At 56.6% G+C, this 16,110-nt stretch overlaps 1 protein-coding gene across 1 annotated transcript; it reads left to right on the top strand.

Moving 5' to 3' along the window:
- Positions 1 to 1,070: 1,070 nt before the first annotated feature.
- LOC121357155 (tenascin-X-like) lies at positions 1,071 to 15,640 on the top strand (the record flags this gene model as incomplete). Its single annotated transcript, XM_041474213.1, has 18 exons — positions 1,071 to 1,347; positions 1,837 to 2,063; positions 2,761 to 2,985; positions 3,525 to 3,637; positions 4,170 to 4,323; positions 5,056 to 5,721; positions 6,114 to 6,203; positions 6,515 to 6,808; positions 7,373 to 7,729; positions 8,117 to 8,473; positions 9,354 to 9,710; positions 10,327 to 10,686; positions 11,260 to 11,604; positions 11,884 to 12,243; positions 12,839 to 13,183; positions 13,460 to 13,819; positions 14,565 to 14,924; positions 15,580 to 15,640. Coding segments are annotated over exons 1-18 (5,126 nt in total), but the record flags the coding sequence as incomplete, so codon positions are not given.
- Between the last annotated feature and the right edge of the window lie 470 nt (positions 15,641 to 16,110).

Consider the following 16,110-nt stretch of genomic DNA (forward strand, 5'->3'; position numbering starts at 1 on the left):
GGACAGACTGTACTGGTGTAACTGGGAGGACTGGGGTGGATTGTGCCATGTTACTGGTGTCACTGGGAGCATCGGGATGTGTTACTGGGACTCATAGGTTAGGCTTGCTGGGGTTTTTGGGGTTGCTGGTGTCACTGGGAGGACTGAGGCCACATTACTGATGTCACTGGGAGCACTGAGGCAGGCGATACTGGTGTCACTGGGAGCCCCAGCACCGACTGCCCTGGGGTTCCTGGGAGCACTGGGATGGGCTTTCCCACGTCACTGGTGCCACTGGGATGGGCCGTACTAGCAGCACTGGGAGCGATGGGTCCTGCTAAGCCATGTTACTGGTGTTACTGGGAGCACTGGGGGCTGCAGGGCAAGTGGCACTGGGGTTACTGGTGTCACTGGGAGCGCTGGGATGTGCTGTGCTGTGTTACTGGTGTCACTGGGATGGGCCATACTAGTGGTAGTGGGAGTGATGGGTCCTGCTAAGCCGTATTACTGGTGTTACTGGTGTTACTGGGGGCTGGAGGGCAGGTGGCACTGGGGTTACTGGTGTCACTGGGAGCACTGGGATGTGCTGTGCTGTGTTACTGGTGTCACTGGAGCACTGGGATGTGCTGTGCTGTGTTACTGGTGTCACTGGGAGCACTGGCATGGGCTGTGCTGTGTTACTGGTGTCACTGGGAGCACTGGCATGGGCTGTGCTGTGTTACTGGTGTCACTGGGAGCACTGGGACGGACTGTGCTGTGTTACTGGTGTCACTGGGAGCACTGGGACGGACTGTGCTGTGTTACTGGTGTCACTGGGAGCACTGGGAGCCCTTCCCTCTCGGTTGTTTGGTTTCCATGGCGACTCCCCAAACACGGGCGGGGGCGGCTCCCCTGGGGGGGGCGGGGAGGGCGTGGCCCAGGCCCCGCCCCCGGCCCCGCCCCCCACGGGCCACCCTGCCCGACCCAGAGCGAGAGCGGGGGGGGGGGGGTTCGGGAGGCACTGGGGGAACAGGGGGAATTGGGAGGAATCGGGGGCTCGCTGGGGGAAGTTGCGGGGGGACTGGGAAGGTACTGGGGGGTACTGTGGGAGACTGGAGGAATCGGGGGGCAACGGGGGGCTCTGTAGGCGGCTCTGGGGGAACTGTGGGGATTGGGGGACTGAGGGGGACTGGGAATCACTGGGAGTTACTGAGGGGGTCACTGGGGGTGACTGAAGAGTCACTGGGGGTTACCGGGAGGTGCTGTGGTTTGGGATGTCTGTGTGTCTGCAGGAATGTCCCCCAGGTGTCCCTCATGTCCCCCACAACTATGCCTGTGTTGCCATGGGTCTCCCTGTGCCCGCCTCGTGTGTGTCCCCGTGTCCCTCAGGTGTCTCCAGAGATGTTCCTGTGTCCCCTTCTGGTGTGCATGCATCCCTGAGGATGTCCCCAGTGGTGTCCCCGCTGTGTATGGGTGTCCCCTACGGGTGTCTCTCTTCCCCCTCCGTGTCACTGGGGTGTCCTCCAAGATGTCCTTGTCCCCCTGCATCCCCCCATCGGTATCCCCTGTGCTTCATGTGTGTCCCTTGTGTGACCCCAGGGTGTCTCCACGTCCTCCCCGTGGCTTGTTTCCCTCAGATGTCCCCAACATCTGTGTCCCTATGTCCTTTACTGGTGCCTGTGTGTCCCCATGGATGTCCCCATGGGTGTCCCTGCATGCTCCTGCCTGTGCCTGTGTGCCCTAGCTGCCTCCACAGGTGTCCCTGTGTCCCCCCCACATGTGCCTGTGTCCCCACAGTTGTCCCTGTGTCTCTCCACGGTGTCCGTGTTCCCTCGTGGCTGCCTCTGGGTGTCCCCATGTCCCCCTGCTTTCCTCCAGGACGATGCCGGTGACCCTGGAACTGCGGCTCCTCCTGCTGGCACTGGCGCTGCGGGGGGAGGCAGTGTCCCCCTCAGTGTCCCCCTCAGTGTCCCCTGCCACGTCTCCCCCCGAGTCGTGCGGGGCGGCGCTGGCGGATGTGCTGAGGCGGCTGCGGGAGCTCGAGGGACACGTGCAGGCACTGAGGGGACACTGTGGGGACAAGGGGAGACCCCAGGCCGGGACAGGTAACAGGGGACAAGTGGGGAGAACACGGGGGAGTCCCAGGCTGGGACAGGGGAACAGAGGGAGGGGGACGTAGGGGACATGGGGGAATATGGGGCTCATGGGGACAGTGAGGGGACATGGCAGAACCCGAGGCTGGGACAGGTAACAGAGATTAGTGACATGGAGGGGACACAGGGGCAGGGGAGAATGAGGGACAGGCGGGACATAGCAGGTCATTGGGGGGTCATTGGGGGGGGCCTTGGGGACCCTCTGAGGTGGTTATTGGTGGGGACATTGGGGTCGTGATGGTCCTTGTGGTCATTGGGGGCATCAGTGGGGGTCCAGCTGGGGGTCAGTGGGGGGTCACTGGGGGGTCAGTGGGAGGTCACTGGGGGATCAGTGGGGGGCCAGTGGGAGAGGTCACTGCTGGGGTCGGGGGAGTCAGTGGGAGGTCACTGGTGGGTGACAGGGGGGGTCACTGCCAGGGTCAGCGGGGGTCACTGGGAGGTCACTAGGGGTGTAAAAGGGGGCCAGTGCAAGTCACTGGCAGTCATCAGGGTCACTGGGAGGGTCACTGGGGGGCTCACTAGGGGGTCAGTGGAGTGTCACTGCTGGGGTCACTGGGAGTCAGTGGGAGGTGACTCGGGGGGTAAAAGGGGGCCGGTGTGAGTCCCTGGGGGGGTCGCTGGGGGTCACCCCTGTGTCTGTGTCCCCCAGGCCGGTCGGTGCAGCTCTGTGCGCCCCCTGCCGGCGGAGGCTGCGCTTGCCCCGCCCCCTCGGGCGAGGCCCCGCCCCCGGCGCCGCCCCCCGCGTGCCCGCGCGGCTGCAGTGACCAGGGCCGCTGCGAGCGCGGCCGCTGCCGCTGCTTCCCGGGCTTCGGCGGCCCCGACTGCGCCACCCCCGCCTGCGCGCCGGGATGGGGCGGCGCCCGCTGCGACATCGGTGCGTCCCGGTGCCCCCCGGTACCCCCCGGTGACCTCCCGTCTTCCCCACCTCGGTGCTCCCGCTGTGTGCCCCTGGGTGGGAGGGGAACCTGCTGCGGCATCGGCGGCTTCCCAGTGCTCCTCCAGTGACTTCCCAGTGACGCCACCTCAGCGCTCCCAATGTTCCCCCTCCTACACTCGCATTCTGGGGGGGACCCTGCTGCGGCACCAATGCATACCCAGCTGTTCGCCAGTGCCCTTCAGAGTTCCTGCAGTGCTCCCATCCCAGTGCTCCCAGTACTCCCCCACTTCTCTCCCCATCCATGGCGGGTTCTCGTGCCACCTCAGTGTGTCCCCAAGTGTCCCTATGTGCCACTCCCAGTGCCCCTCAGTGCCTCCCCGTGACCCATCCCTGAGTGGCCCCATCCCGTTGTGTCCCCAGTGTGTCCCCAGCATGTCCTAGGGTGCTCCCAGCATGTGTCCATCCCCTAGATGCACCATCCCAGGGTGTCACCATCCCATGGGTGTCCCCATGGTGTCCCTGCACTGTCCCCTCAGAGGTGCCCTGGGTAACACCACGGTTGGCTTCCCGCACCCCAACATCCCTGCGCATCACCTGGCCCCAGCCCCTCGTTCCTCCTGATGGCTACCGGGTGACACTTGTCCCCCTGGTGAGTAGGACACAGGAGACATGGGGGTGGGGGCATGGGGATGGGACAGGGACAGGAGGGGACTCAGAGGGGAACAGGGACATGGAAGGGGCAAGACCCCAGTGCCACCTGTGTGGCCACAATGGGAAGACCCCAGTATGTCCCCAAATCATCCCCATGTGTCCCCAAGGTGTCCTCAGTGGTACCCCCTATGTGTTCCAAGTATGTATAAGCCCCCATAACGTGTCCCAAACATGTGCCCAGTGCATCCCCCCCAGCATGACCCCAACATGACCCCAGTATGTCCCATGGCGTCCAGTGTGTCCCCAGTGTTCCCTATTGTGTCTCCACCACGTTCCTGGTGTGTTCCCATGGTGTCCCCAATGTATCCCTCAACACACTCCCAATGAGTCGCCACACTGTCCTCACCGTGTCCCCAACATGTCTCCAATCTGTCCCTCAAGTTCCCAACATGTTCTTCAATGTGTCCTCAGTGTCTCCCTCTGGTGTCCCCATGGTTTCCCCCATCCCCTCACACTGTCCCCGTCCCCAGGATGACCCTGTGGCCATGACAACGCACGAACTGCCCAGCTCTGCTGTCGCCTTCTCGGTGACAGGGCTGTCACCGGGCCGCCCCTTCGAGCTGCTGGTCCAGGCCCGGCGGGGGCCGCACCTGGGGGCACCCGGGGTCCTGCGTCTGCGCACAGGTGGGGACACTTGGGGACACCACAGGGAGACACTGGGGACACTGTGGGAACAGGGAAGGGGGTGAGGCAACAGAAACAAGGGTGAGGGTGGGAATGGCATGGGGATGAGGATGGAGAGAGCCTGGGGTCCTACACCTGTGCACAGGTGGGGACACCTGGGAACAAGGCAGCGGGCACAGAGATGGAGTTAGGGACACAGCAGGGACAGGAATGGGAGTGGGGATGGAAGGAAAGGAATCGGGACAGTGGGTGGCATGGGGACAGGGACAGGGTGGTATACAGGCAGTGGGAATGGGGATGGCACAGGGATGGGGACAGTGATGACATGGGGTCACCATGGGGGCAGGGACAGCAAGAGGACAAGGATGGGGTTGGGGCTGGCATGGCCATGGGGACAGTGATAGCACAGTGTCACCGTTAAGGGGACAGCCTAGATGTGTGGTCAGGAGCGGCACAGAGGTGGTGACAGCATGGGGACAGTGTGGCATTGAACAGAGATGGGCTGGCACAAGGATGGGGTTGGGGACGGCGATGGCATAATCAAGGGGGTAGGGACAAGGATGGGAACAGGGATGCCAGGGAAACAGGGATAGGGTTGTATCCATAGGCATGGATGCAGGGGGTAACATGGACATGGGGACAGGGGTGGGGATGACCCAGGGATTGGGACAGGGATGTCTCCCAGGGACTCTCTGTGACAGATTGGTGACATGGGTCCTCTTTGTTCCACAGCACTCATCCCGTCTGTGCCTCACTATGAGGGGTCCCCGGGGTCACCTCAGGGCTCCCTGGGGTCCCCAGCTGTGGCGCCATCAGTCCGAGGGCCCCCAGAGTCCCCAGGATCCCCAGGGTCACTGGGGTCCCCAGGGTCACAGGTGTCACCCATATCACCAGACTTGTCCTTGGGGTCACCTGGGTCTTTGGGGTCACCAGCACCCCACAAGGTTCCAGCATCTCCAGTAGCTCGAGGGTCCCTGGGATCCCCAGCACCTGCAAGGTCATCAGTGTCACCAGAATCCCCAGAGTCACCAGCATCACCAGAATTCCCAGGATCATCAGTGTCACCAGATTTCTCAGTGTCCCCCGAGTCCCCATTGTCCCCAGAGTCCCCAGAGCTGCCATGGTCCCAAGAGTCCCCAGTGTTTCCAGGGTCTCCTCCAGCCCCGTGGTCCCCAGTGTCCCCGTGGCCCCCACTGTCCCCAGGCATCCCCTCCCTGCAGGACCTGGTGGCCCGGCTGTCCACGTACAGTGGATCCCTGCTCCAGCGTCTCGAGAGCCACCTTCGGGCCACCAACTTCCCACTCCGTGGCAACCAGACAGTGCCAGGGGTGGCCCGTGCCATCCTGGCCTACATCCTGCGCCGGCACCCAACCCTTGGGAGAGGACAGGGACCCGCAGGTGGATGTCACAGCGGGGGCTGAACCAGGAGGGTGTGGGGACACTGGGGAGGGAGAGGGGGGAAAAGGATGCCTCAGGGATGGAGGGTACAAGGGGAGGGACATCCTGGAGAGCGGAACAGGGGGGATGGGGAAAAAGTAACATCACAGGGAGGGGAATGCAGGGAGGTGGTTGGGGAGATTGTGGGAGTGGGATAGGACAGGGAAGGGACATTCCATGGAGGGTGGGATGGAAGGGATGGGGGAAGGAGAACAGGGAAGATGGGGAGGATGGGTGGAAGGGACATCCTGAGAAGGAGGAGGATACAGGGATGAGGGGGAGGGACATCCTGGGGAGGGAAATGAGAGACATGGGGTGGCAGGGATGTCCTGTAACACACTCTCTGGGGGCAGGGGAGGGTGGAAACCAGGAGCCAGTGCTGGAATGGGGGGAAATGGATGGGATGAAGCTGACGGAGCCATGGAGGGACGTGGGGAAAACAGGTACTGATGGGGGGGCTGATGGATGGGATGAGCGCAGGTGTTGGACTTGATGACCCTTGTGGGTCGCATCCAATTCAGAAGATTCTGTGTTTCTGTGATACCTGGGATGGAGAGAGGAGGAATGGATGGATGGATGGCACATGGATTGGAGAGATGGAGAGCCTGATGAATGGAGACATGAATGGAGGAGGGAATGGATGAAGAGATGGAGGGATAAGGGAGGGATAGATGGAGGGAGGGCTGGAAACATGGATGGCCATGTGAATGGACAGACAGATGCCTGTGCCCACACTGTTCCCACTCTGTTGCAGTCAAAACCGAGCCAGAAGAGCTGCGTCCATCCCAGCCAGTCCTGGGTGACCTCAGTGTCACCAGCATCACCCCCAGCTCCATGCAGCTGCAGTGGAGCGTCCCTGAGGGCTCCTTTGACTCCTTCATGCTGCAGTACCGGGATGCCCAGGGCCAGCCCCAGGCCCTGCCCATCGATGGCGAGTCCCACTCAGTGACTGTGCCAGGGCTGTCCCCATCTCACCGGTACCGCTTCCACCTCTACGGGCTGCGGGGTGAGAAGAGGATCGACCGTGTCTCCATTGATGTCATCACAGGTGAGGGTGGACGGATGAATAGATGATGGATGGAGGGATCAGTATATCCCATCTCATCCTATCCTCACCTGCTATCAAGAACCCAGTGACATCATCCATCATCATCCATCACCCATCCCGCATCTGTCCACCCAAGCTGTCCCCAGTTTCCCCCAATCCCAAGTGTGCCAGTTTGGGGATGGAGGACGGGTAACAGCACAGTAGGGTGGCTGGCTGGCTGGAGGGATAGAAGTGGCGGAAGGAAGGAAGGAAGGAAGGAAGGAAGGAAGGTTGGTTACTGTGATGGGAAGTGATGGATGGTGATGATGATGATGATCAATGGTGAATGGATGATGGTTGTTGGGGCAATTTGCTGGAGGTTTGATGTATCAAATCAGTGGTTAAGTGGCTGGATGATCCAAATGAGGGAGAAGTTAAAGAATCAATTGAGAGGAAAGGTGCCTGCAAAGAACCGTGCTTAAATGGATGAGTTGACGATGAAAGCCAGAATGAATGATCCAGGACATGAAAGTGTGGATGGGTGTTCAGATGGACCCACCCATCACCATCCCCTCTCCATCACAGCTGCAGAAGAGCCAGAGGAGCTGTCCTTGCCCTCAGAGGAGCCCCAACATGAGAAATCCAAAACTGAGGCCCCTGCATCAAATGCATCCCCAGCACGGGCAGCACTGGGGGAGCTGAGGGTCGCCAGCATCAGCCCCAGCTCTGTGCAGCTGCACTGGAGCATCCTTGAGGGCTCCTTTGACTCCTTCATGCTGCAGTACCGGGATGCTCAGGGCCAGCCCCAGGCTCTGCCCATCGATGGCGAGTCCCACTCAGTGACGGTGCCAGGGCTGTCCCCTTCCCGGCGGTACCGCTTCCACCTCTATGGGCTGAGGGGCAGGAAGAAGATTGACCATGTCTCCACCGAGACCATGACAGGTAAGGGGAATGGTCAGAGGGGGGAGGGTGGGTAGGTGGATGAAGAATGATGGGAAGGTGGAAAGATGGAGGGATCAAGGGATGGAGGATTGGGTGGGTTGAGGAAGACATGGAGGAGGTGCAGGAGTAGATGGATGTGGATGGATGGATGGATGGATGGATGGAGCATCATTGTTGTTGGGGGCATTTTGTTGGTGGTTTGACATATCAGAGCAGTGATTGGGTGGTTGGATGACCCAGTACAAGATGAGATTAAAGAAGGAGTTGAAGGAAAAGGTGTATGGTATCTTTGCGAATGAATGCATGGGTTGGTTGGTGGGTGGTGGGGTGGATGTTTGGGTGGACACTGGCATTCCCACACCCATCACTATCCACTGTCCACCACAGCTACAGCAGAGCCAGAGGAGCTGCCCCTGCCCTCACAGAAGCCCCAACATAAAAAACCTCGAACTGAGTCCCTGGCATCTGAGGCACCTCTTGTGCAGGCGGTGCTGGGTGAGCTGAAGGTCTCCAGTGTCACACCCGACTCTGTGCAGTTGCAGTGGAATGTCCCTGAGGGCTCCTTTGACTCCTTCATGCTGCAGTACCGGGATGCTCAGGGCCAGCCCCAGGCCCTGCCCATCGACGGGAGGTCAGACTCTGTGATGGTGCCGGGGCTGTCCCCTTCCCAGCGGTACCGCTTCCACCTCTATGGGTTGCAGGGTAGGAAGAAGACTGACCATGTATCCACTGAGGCTGTGACAGGTGAGGGAGAAGGTCAGGGGGGTGAGAGTGCATAGTGGGAGGGAGAGGGAGGGATTAAGGGATGGGAGTACGGGTGGGTGAAGGAAGGGATAGAGAGGTGCAGGAGTGGAAAGATGGAGGATGGATGGATGGATGGATGGATGGATGGATGGATGGATGGATGGATGGATGGTGTTTGGAGAATTGCATGGATAGATGCACAGTTAAGGTGAGAGATGGATGCATTGATGGATGGATTGATGAATGCACAGAGGAAGAGATGAGGAATGGGTGGATGATTGAAAATGAATGGTGGCTCCTGAGTGAGTTAGTTGGTTGGGTAGGTTGAAGGATAGGGGGTGGTGGGGAATGCATGGATAGTGATGGATGATATATCAATGGAGGGTGGCCTCCTGGGTGGATTGGATGGATGAATGCTGAATGGACACGTGGCTGGACAGGTGCACATGCAGCTGAGTCCATGGCTGGTTTCTCCCCTGATTGAGGTTGTGATTATAGGGGAACAGGGGTGTAAGACTGTATTCAAACCAGATTCAATTAGGGTTGTATTGAAGGACTGACTGAAGGAAACAAGATGGATGGATAAATGAATGGATGAAGATGGATAATGGATGATAGCTGTGGGAACAGTTTGACTGTGATTTTACATGTCAGATCAGTTGGTGGGTAGTTGGATGACCCAATGCATGGTGAGGTTAAAGGATTTGAAGGAAAATGTGCATGATATGAACTGTAGCTACATGGATGGGTATATGATGGGAGCTGGAATGAACAGTCCTGCAGATAAAAGTGTAAATGGAAGGATGTATGCATTGATTGGTGGGTAGGGGGATGGATGATTGGAGGGACACAGGGATTACCATGCCATCATCCATTGCAGGCACAGAAGAGCCAGAGGAGATGTTCCTGCCCTCAGAGGAGCAAAAACATGAGAAACTTCAAACTGAGACACCCCCATCTGAGGCCCCCGTGGTGCAGGCAGTGCTGGGGGAGCTGAGGGTCTCCAGTGTCACATCTGACTCTGTCCAACTGCAGTGGAGTGTCCCTGAGGGCTTCTTTGACTCTTTCACACTACAGTACCGGGATGCCCAGGGCCAGCCCCAGGCCCTGCCCATTCATGGAGGGTCCCGATCCGTGACAGTGCCAGGACTGTCCCCATCCCGCCGGTACCGTTTCCACCTGTATGGGTTGCAGGGCAGGAAGAAGACTGACCGTGTCTCTATTGATATTATCACAGGTGAGATGGGAGGTTAGCGGGACGGATGGATGGATGGATGGATGGATGGATGGATGGATGGATGGATAGATGGATGGATCAAGAGATCCCACTCCCATTCCATCCCCATATGTCAGTGAGCATCCACTTACATGGGCACTGTCCAATCAACCATTGACATTTCCACTGACCTGGTGACCAACATTTGCCATCCACTATCATCATCATCATCATCATCATCATCATCATCATCCATTTATTATCCATCATTATAATCCATAATTTTTATCCACCATGTATGACCACCGCCACCATCATCATCATTCATAAATCTTTATCATCATTCATCAGTCATCTTCCATCCATCTATTCTTCCGTCCAATTCATCTGTCAATGATAGATGGCTGAATGAACAGAATATTGTCCATGGGAAATGGGGTTAGGAGGGACAGAGGCCTGGAGGGTTGTGGGAAGCAAGAACGAGAGCTCAATGGAATTGGGTGGAGGTTGGGATGAATGGATGGATGGAGTGATGGATGGATGGATGGATGGATGGATGGATGGATTGGTAAGTGGTGGGATGGACATTTGGAGGGACACAGGCATTTCCACAGCCATCACCATCCCCTCTCCACAGGAGCTGCAGAAGAGCCAGAGGAACTGCCCTTGCCCACAGAGGAACCGCAGCAGGAGAAACCCCGTACTGAGGCCCCCACAACTGAGGCCACTCCAGCAAAGGCGGTGCTGGAAGACCTGAGGGTCTTGAGTGTCACCCCCAGCTCTGTGCAGCTGCACTGGACTGTCCCCAAGGGCTCCTTTGACTCCTTCATGCTGCAGTACCGGGATGCCCAGGGCCAGCCCCAAGCCCTGCCTGTTGATGGGGGGTCTCGCTCGGTGACAGTGTCTGGCTTGTCCCCATCCCATCGGTACCGCTTCCACCTCTATGGGCTGCGTGGAGGCAAAAGGATTGACCGTGTCTCTACTGACACTGTCACAGGTGAGACAGACGGTCAAAGGGATGGAAAGATCAAAAATGGAGGCATCAAGGGAACCCACGCCCGTCCCATACCAGCGCACAGCCATTGACTCAGCACCATGTGATCAACCACCAACCTATTGACTAGCACCTTCATCCATCATCCAACATCAGCAGCAGCAACCATCAATTATACATTGTCACAATCATCTTCATCTACCATGTATCTCCATCACCATCATCCATCTATTATCATGCCTCCATCTATCCTTCCATGCTTCCCTCATCCTCTATCCATCAAGGATGGATTGAATGATGGATGAATGAAAGATTGTCCATGGGAAATGGGGGTGGTAAGGGTGAAGGCAAGGAGAGATGTGATTAGAAAGAGGCAGAGAGATTGATGTGGAAGTGTCTAGGGGGTTGTGTTGTATGTTGGGTGTGTGATGGGAAGAATGGATGGATGGATTAATGAATGGTTGATCCAATGACCGACACATGGGTGAATGGATGGCTGGCTTGGTAGGTGGTGGGATGGACATTTGGAGGGACACGTGGATGCCCTTGCTTTTTACAATTTCCTCTCCAATGCAGCCAGTGAAGAACCCTTTCCCTCCGAGGAGCCCCAACAGGAGAAGCCCAAAACTGAGTCCCCGGCATCTGAGGCACTCCCTGCACGAGCGGTGCTGGGAGAGCTGAGAGTCTCCAGTGTCACACCCAACTCTGTGCAGCTACAGTGGAATGTCCCAGGGGGCTCCTTTGACTCTTTCATGCTGCAGTATCGTGATGTCCAAGGCCAGCCCCAGGCCCTGCCCATCAATGGCGAGTCCCGCTCAGTGATGGTGCCAGGGCTGTCCCCTTCCCAGCGGTACCGCTTCCACCTCTATGGGCTGAGGGGCCGGAAGAAGACTGACCATGCCTCCACTGAGGTCATGACAGGTAAGGTGGGATGAAGGGTGGGTGGATGTATGGATGAAGAATACTGGATAAATGGAGACATAGATGGGTGATGGGAGGGAGGAATGGGTGAATGGAGGAAGGAATGGAGAGGTGGAGGAGTGGATGTATGGATGGATGAATGGAATGATGGATGGACGGATGGATGGATGGGCAGATGGATGATGGAAACCAGAATGAATGGTCTAGAATATGGAAATGTGGAAGTGTGGATGGATGTATGTTTGGATGTAAGCAGCCATTAACATCCCTTCTCCATAGGAGCTGCAGAAGAGCCAGAGGAACTGCCCCTGCCCACAGCGGAACCGCGGCATGAGAAACCCCAAACTGAGGCCCCCACGTCTGAGGCCACTCCAGCAAAGGCGGTGCTGGAAGACCTGAGGGTCTTGAGTGTCACCCCCAGCTCTGTGCAGCTGCACTGGACTGTCCCCAAGGGCTCCTTTGACTCCTTCATGCTGCAGTACCGGGATGCCCAGGGCCAGCCCCAAGCCCTGCCTGTTGATGGGGGGTCTCGCTCGGTGACAGTGCCTGGCTTGTCCCCATCCCTTCGGTACCGCTTCCACCTCTATGGGCTGCGTGGAGGCAAAAGGATTGACCGTGTCTCTACTGACACTGTCACAGGTGAGACAGACGGTCAAAGGGATGGAAAGATCAAAAATGGAGACATCAAGGGATATCTCATTCCCATCACATACCCACCAGCGCGCAGCCATTGACTCAGCACCATGTGATCAACCATCAACCCTTCCACCAACCTATTGACTAGCACCTTCCACCATCCATCAGCAGCAGCAACCATCAATTATCCATTGTCACCCATCATCTTCCTCTGCCATGTGTCTCTATCACCATCATCCATCTATTATCATGCATCCATCTATCCTTTCGTGCTTCCCTCATCCTTTATCCATCAAGGATGGATTGAATGATAGATGAATGGAAGATTGCCCATTGAAAATGGGAGAGGGAAGGATGAAGGCAAGGAGAGATGTGATTAGAAAGAGGCAGAGAGATTGATGTGGATATGTAGGGGGTTGTGTTGTTTGTTGGGTGTGTGAAGAAGGACGGACGGATGGATGGATGGATGGATGGATGGATGGACAGACAATCCAATGACGGACACGTGGGTAAATGGACAGATTGGTTGGTGGGTGGTGGGATGGACATTTAGAGGGACACATGAATGCCCATGCCCATTACCATCTCTCCAATGCAGGCAGTGAAGAACCCTTTCCCTCCGAGGAGCCCCAACAGGAGAAGCCCAAAACTGAGTCCCCGGCATCTGAGGCACTCCCAGCAAGAGCAGTGCTGGGGGAGCTGAGAGTCTCCAGTGCCACGCCCAACTCTGTGCAGCTGCAGTGGAATGTCCCTGAGGGCTCCTTTGACTCCTTCATGCTGCAGTACCGGGATGCTCAGGGCCAGCCCCAGGCCCTGCCCATCGATGGCGGGTTCCGCTCAGTGACAGTGTCAGGGCTGTCCCCTTCCCAGTGGTACCGCTTCCACCTCTGTGGGTTGCAGGGCAGAAAGAAGATTGATCGTGTGTCCACTGGGGTCATGACAGGTAAGGGGGGAGGAAGGCTGGATGGATGTATGGATGAAGAATATTGGGTATATGGAGAGTTGGAGGAGTGAAGGAATGGAGGAATGGGTGACTGGAGGAAAGGGTGCAGTGGTGGATGGTGGAGGAATACAGGAATAGATGGAATAATGGATGGAAGATGAAAGCCAAAATGAATGGTCCAGAATATGGAAATGTTGAAGTGTGGATGGATGGGTTGGTTGGTAGGTGCTGGATGGATATTTGGATGGAAGTGGCCATCACCCTCCCCTTCCATAGGAGCTGCAGAAGAGCCAGAGGAACTGCCCTTGCCCACAGAGGAACCGCGGCAGGAGAAACCCCAAACTGAGGCCCCCACATCTGAGGCCACTCCAGCAAAGGCGGTGCTGGAAGACCTGAGGGTCTCGAGTGTCACCCCGAGTTCTGTGCAGCTACAGTGGAATGTCCCAGGGGGCTCCTTTGACTCCTTCATGCTGCAGTATCGTGATGCCCAGGGTCAGCCCCAGGCCCTGCCCATCGATGCCGAGTCCCACTCAGTGATGGTGCCAGGGCTGTCCCCTTCCCAGCGGTACCGCTTCCACCTCTATGGGCTAAGGGGCAGGAAGAAGATTGACCATGTATCCACTGAGGTTGTGACAGGTGAGGGAGAAGGTCAAGGGGAGTAAGGGTGGGTGGATGTATGGATGAAGAATAATGGATGTATGGAGAGATGGTGGGATGAAGGGATGGAGGGAGGAACAGATGGAGGTATGGGTAATTGGTGGAAGGGATGGAGTGGTGGAGAAATGGACGAATACAGGGATGGATGGATGAATGGACGGATAGATGGATGGATGGATGGATGAATGGATGGATGGATGGATGGATGGATGGATGGATGGATGGATGGATGGATGAATTAATGGATGGATGGATGAATTAATGGATGGATGGATTGGTGGAGGAATGGATGTATGGGTGGACAGCAGATTTATGGCTGAGCCTGTGGCTAATTTGTGTCCTAGGTTTGGGAGGTGCATGGCAATAAGAGTGTGGATGATGGATTGGATTCAAGGACTGACTGAAGGAAACAGGCTGGATGAAGACAGGTGTTGCATGACGTTTTTTAGGGCAGATTGATGGTTGCTTGACAGATCAGATCAGATAAGTGGTTGGGTGGTTGGATGATCAAACGGAGGGTGAGATTAAAGAAGGGGTTGAAGGAAAATGTGTTTGAAAGGAAATATGACTGGATGGATGGATGGATGGATGGATGGATGGATGGATGGATGGATGGTTGCCAGAATGAATTGTCCAGAATATGGAGGTGTAGATGAATGAGTGGGTTGGTAGTTGATGGATGGCTATTTGGCTGTAAGCAGCCACTAAAATCCCTTCTCCATAGGCGCTGCAGAAGAGCCAGAGGAACTGCCCTTGCCCACAGAGGAACCGCAGCAGGAGAAACCCCAAACTGAGGCCCCCACATCTGAGGCCACTCCAGCAAAGGCGGTGCTGGAAGACCTGAGGGTCTCGAGTGTCAACCCCAGCTCTGTGCAGCTGCACTGGACTGTCCCCAAGGGCTCCTTTGACTCCTTCATGCTGCAGTACCGGGATGCCCAGGGCCAGCCCCAAGCCTTGCCTGTTGATGGGGGGTCTCGCTCGGTGACAGTGCCTGGCTTGTCCCCATCCCATCGGTACCGCTTCCACCTCTATGGGCTGCGTGGAGGCAAAAGGATTGACCGTGTCTCTACTGACACTGTCACAGGTGAGGCAGACGGTCAAAGGGATGGAGGGATCACAAAATGGAGGCATCAAGGGATCCCATGCCCGTCCCATACTCACCAGCGCGCAGCCATTGACTCAGCACCATGTGATCAACCATCAACCCTTCCACCAACATATTGACTAGCACCTTCCACCATCCATCATCCACCATCAGCAGCAGCAACCATCAATTATCTACTATCATCCATAATTTTCATCTACCATGTATCTCCATCACCATCATCCATCTATTATCATGCCTCCATCTATCCTTCCATGCTTCCCTCATCCTCTATCCATCAAGGATGGATTAAATGATGGATGAATGAAAGATTGTACATGGGAAATGGAGGTGGGAGGCATGAAGGCATCAAGAGATGTAATTATAAAGAATCAGAGAGGTTGATATGGAGCTGTCTAGGGGGTTATGTTGTATGTTGGGTGTGTGATGGGAAGAATGTTTGGACAGACACATGGATGGATGGACAAACAGTCGGACGGACAGACAGATGGGTGGATGGATTGATGGATGGATGGATGGTTGATCCAATGACCGACACATGGGTGAATGGATGGCTTGCTTAGTAGGTGGTAGGATGGACATTTGGAGGGACACGTGGATGCCCTTGCTTTTTACAATTTCCTCTCCAATGCAGCCAGTGAAGAACCCTTTCCCTCCGAGGAGCCCCAACAGGAGAAGCCCAAAACTGAGTCCAAGTAAGGGTGGGTGGGTATATGGATGAAGAAGAATGGCTTTATGGAGAGAAGGTGGGATGAATGGATGGAGGAATGGGTGATGGGAGGAAGGGATGGAGTGGTGGAGGGATGAAGCAATAAAGCAATGGATGGATGGATGGATGGATGGATGGATGGATGGATGGTTGCCAGAATGTAGGGTCTAGAATATGGAAGTGTGGATGAATGAGTGGGTTGGTAGGTGATGGATGGATGTTTGGATGGCAATAGGTATTACCATCCCTTCTCCATAGGAGCTGCAGAAGAGCCAGAGGAACTGCCCTTGCCCACAGAGGAACCGCGGCAGGAGAAACCCCAAACTGAGGCCCCCACATCTGAGGCCACTCCAGCAAAGGCGGTGCTGGAAGACCTGAGGGTCTCGAGCATCACCCCGAGCTCTGTGCAGCTACACTGGACTGTCCCCAGGGGCTCCTTTGACTCCTTCATGCTGC

The sequence above is a fragment of the Pyrgilauda ruficollis genome, unplaced genomic scaffold (assembly GCF_017590135.1).
Source record: "Pyrgilauda ruficollis isolate IOZ18807 unplaced genomic scaffold, ASM1759013v1 scaffold316, whole genome shotgun sequence".
Taxonomy (NCBI): Eukaryota; Metazoa; Chordata; class Aves; order Passeriformes; family Passeridae; genus Pyrgilauda; species Pyrgilauda ruficollis.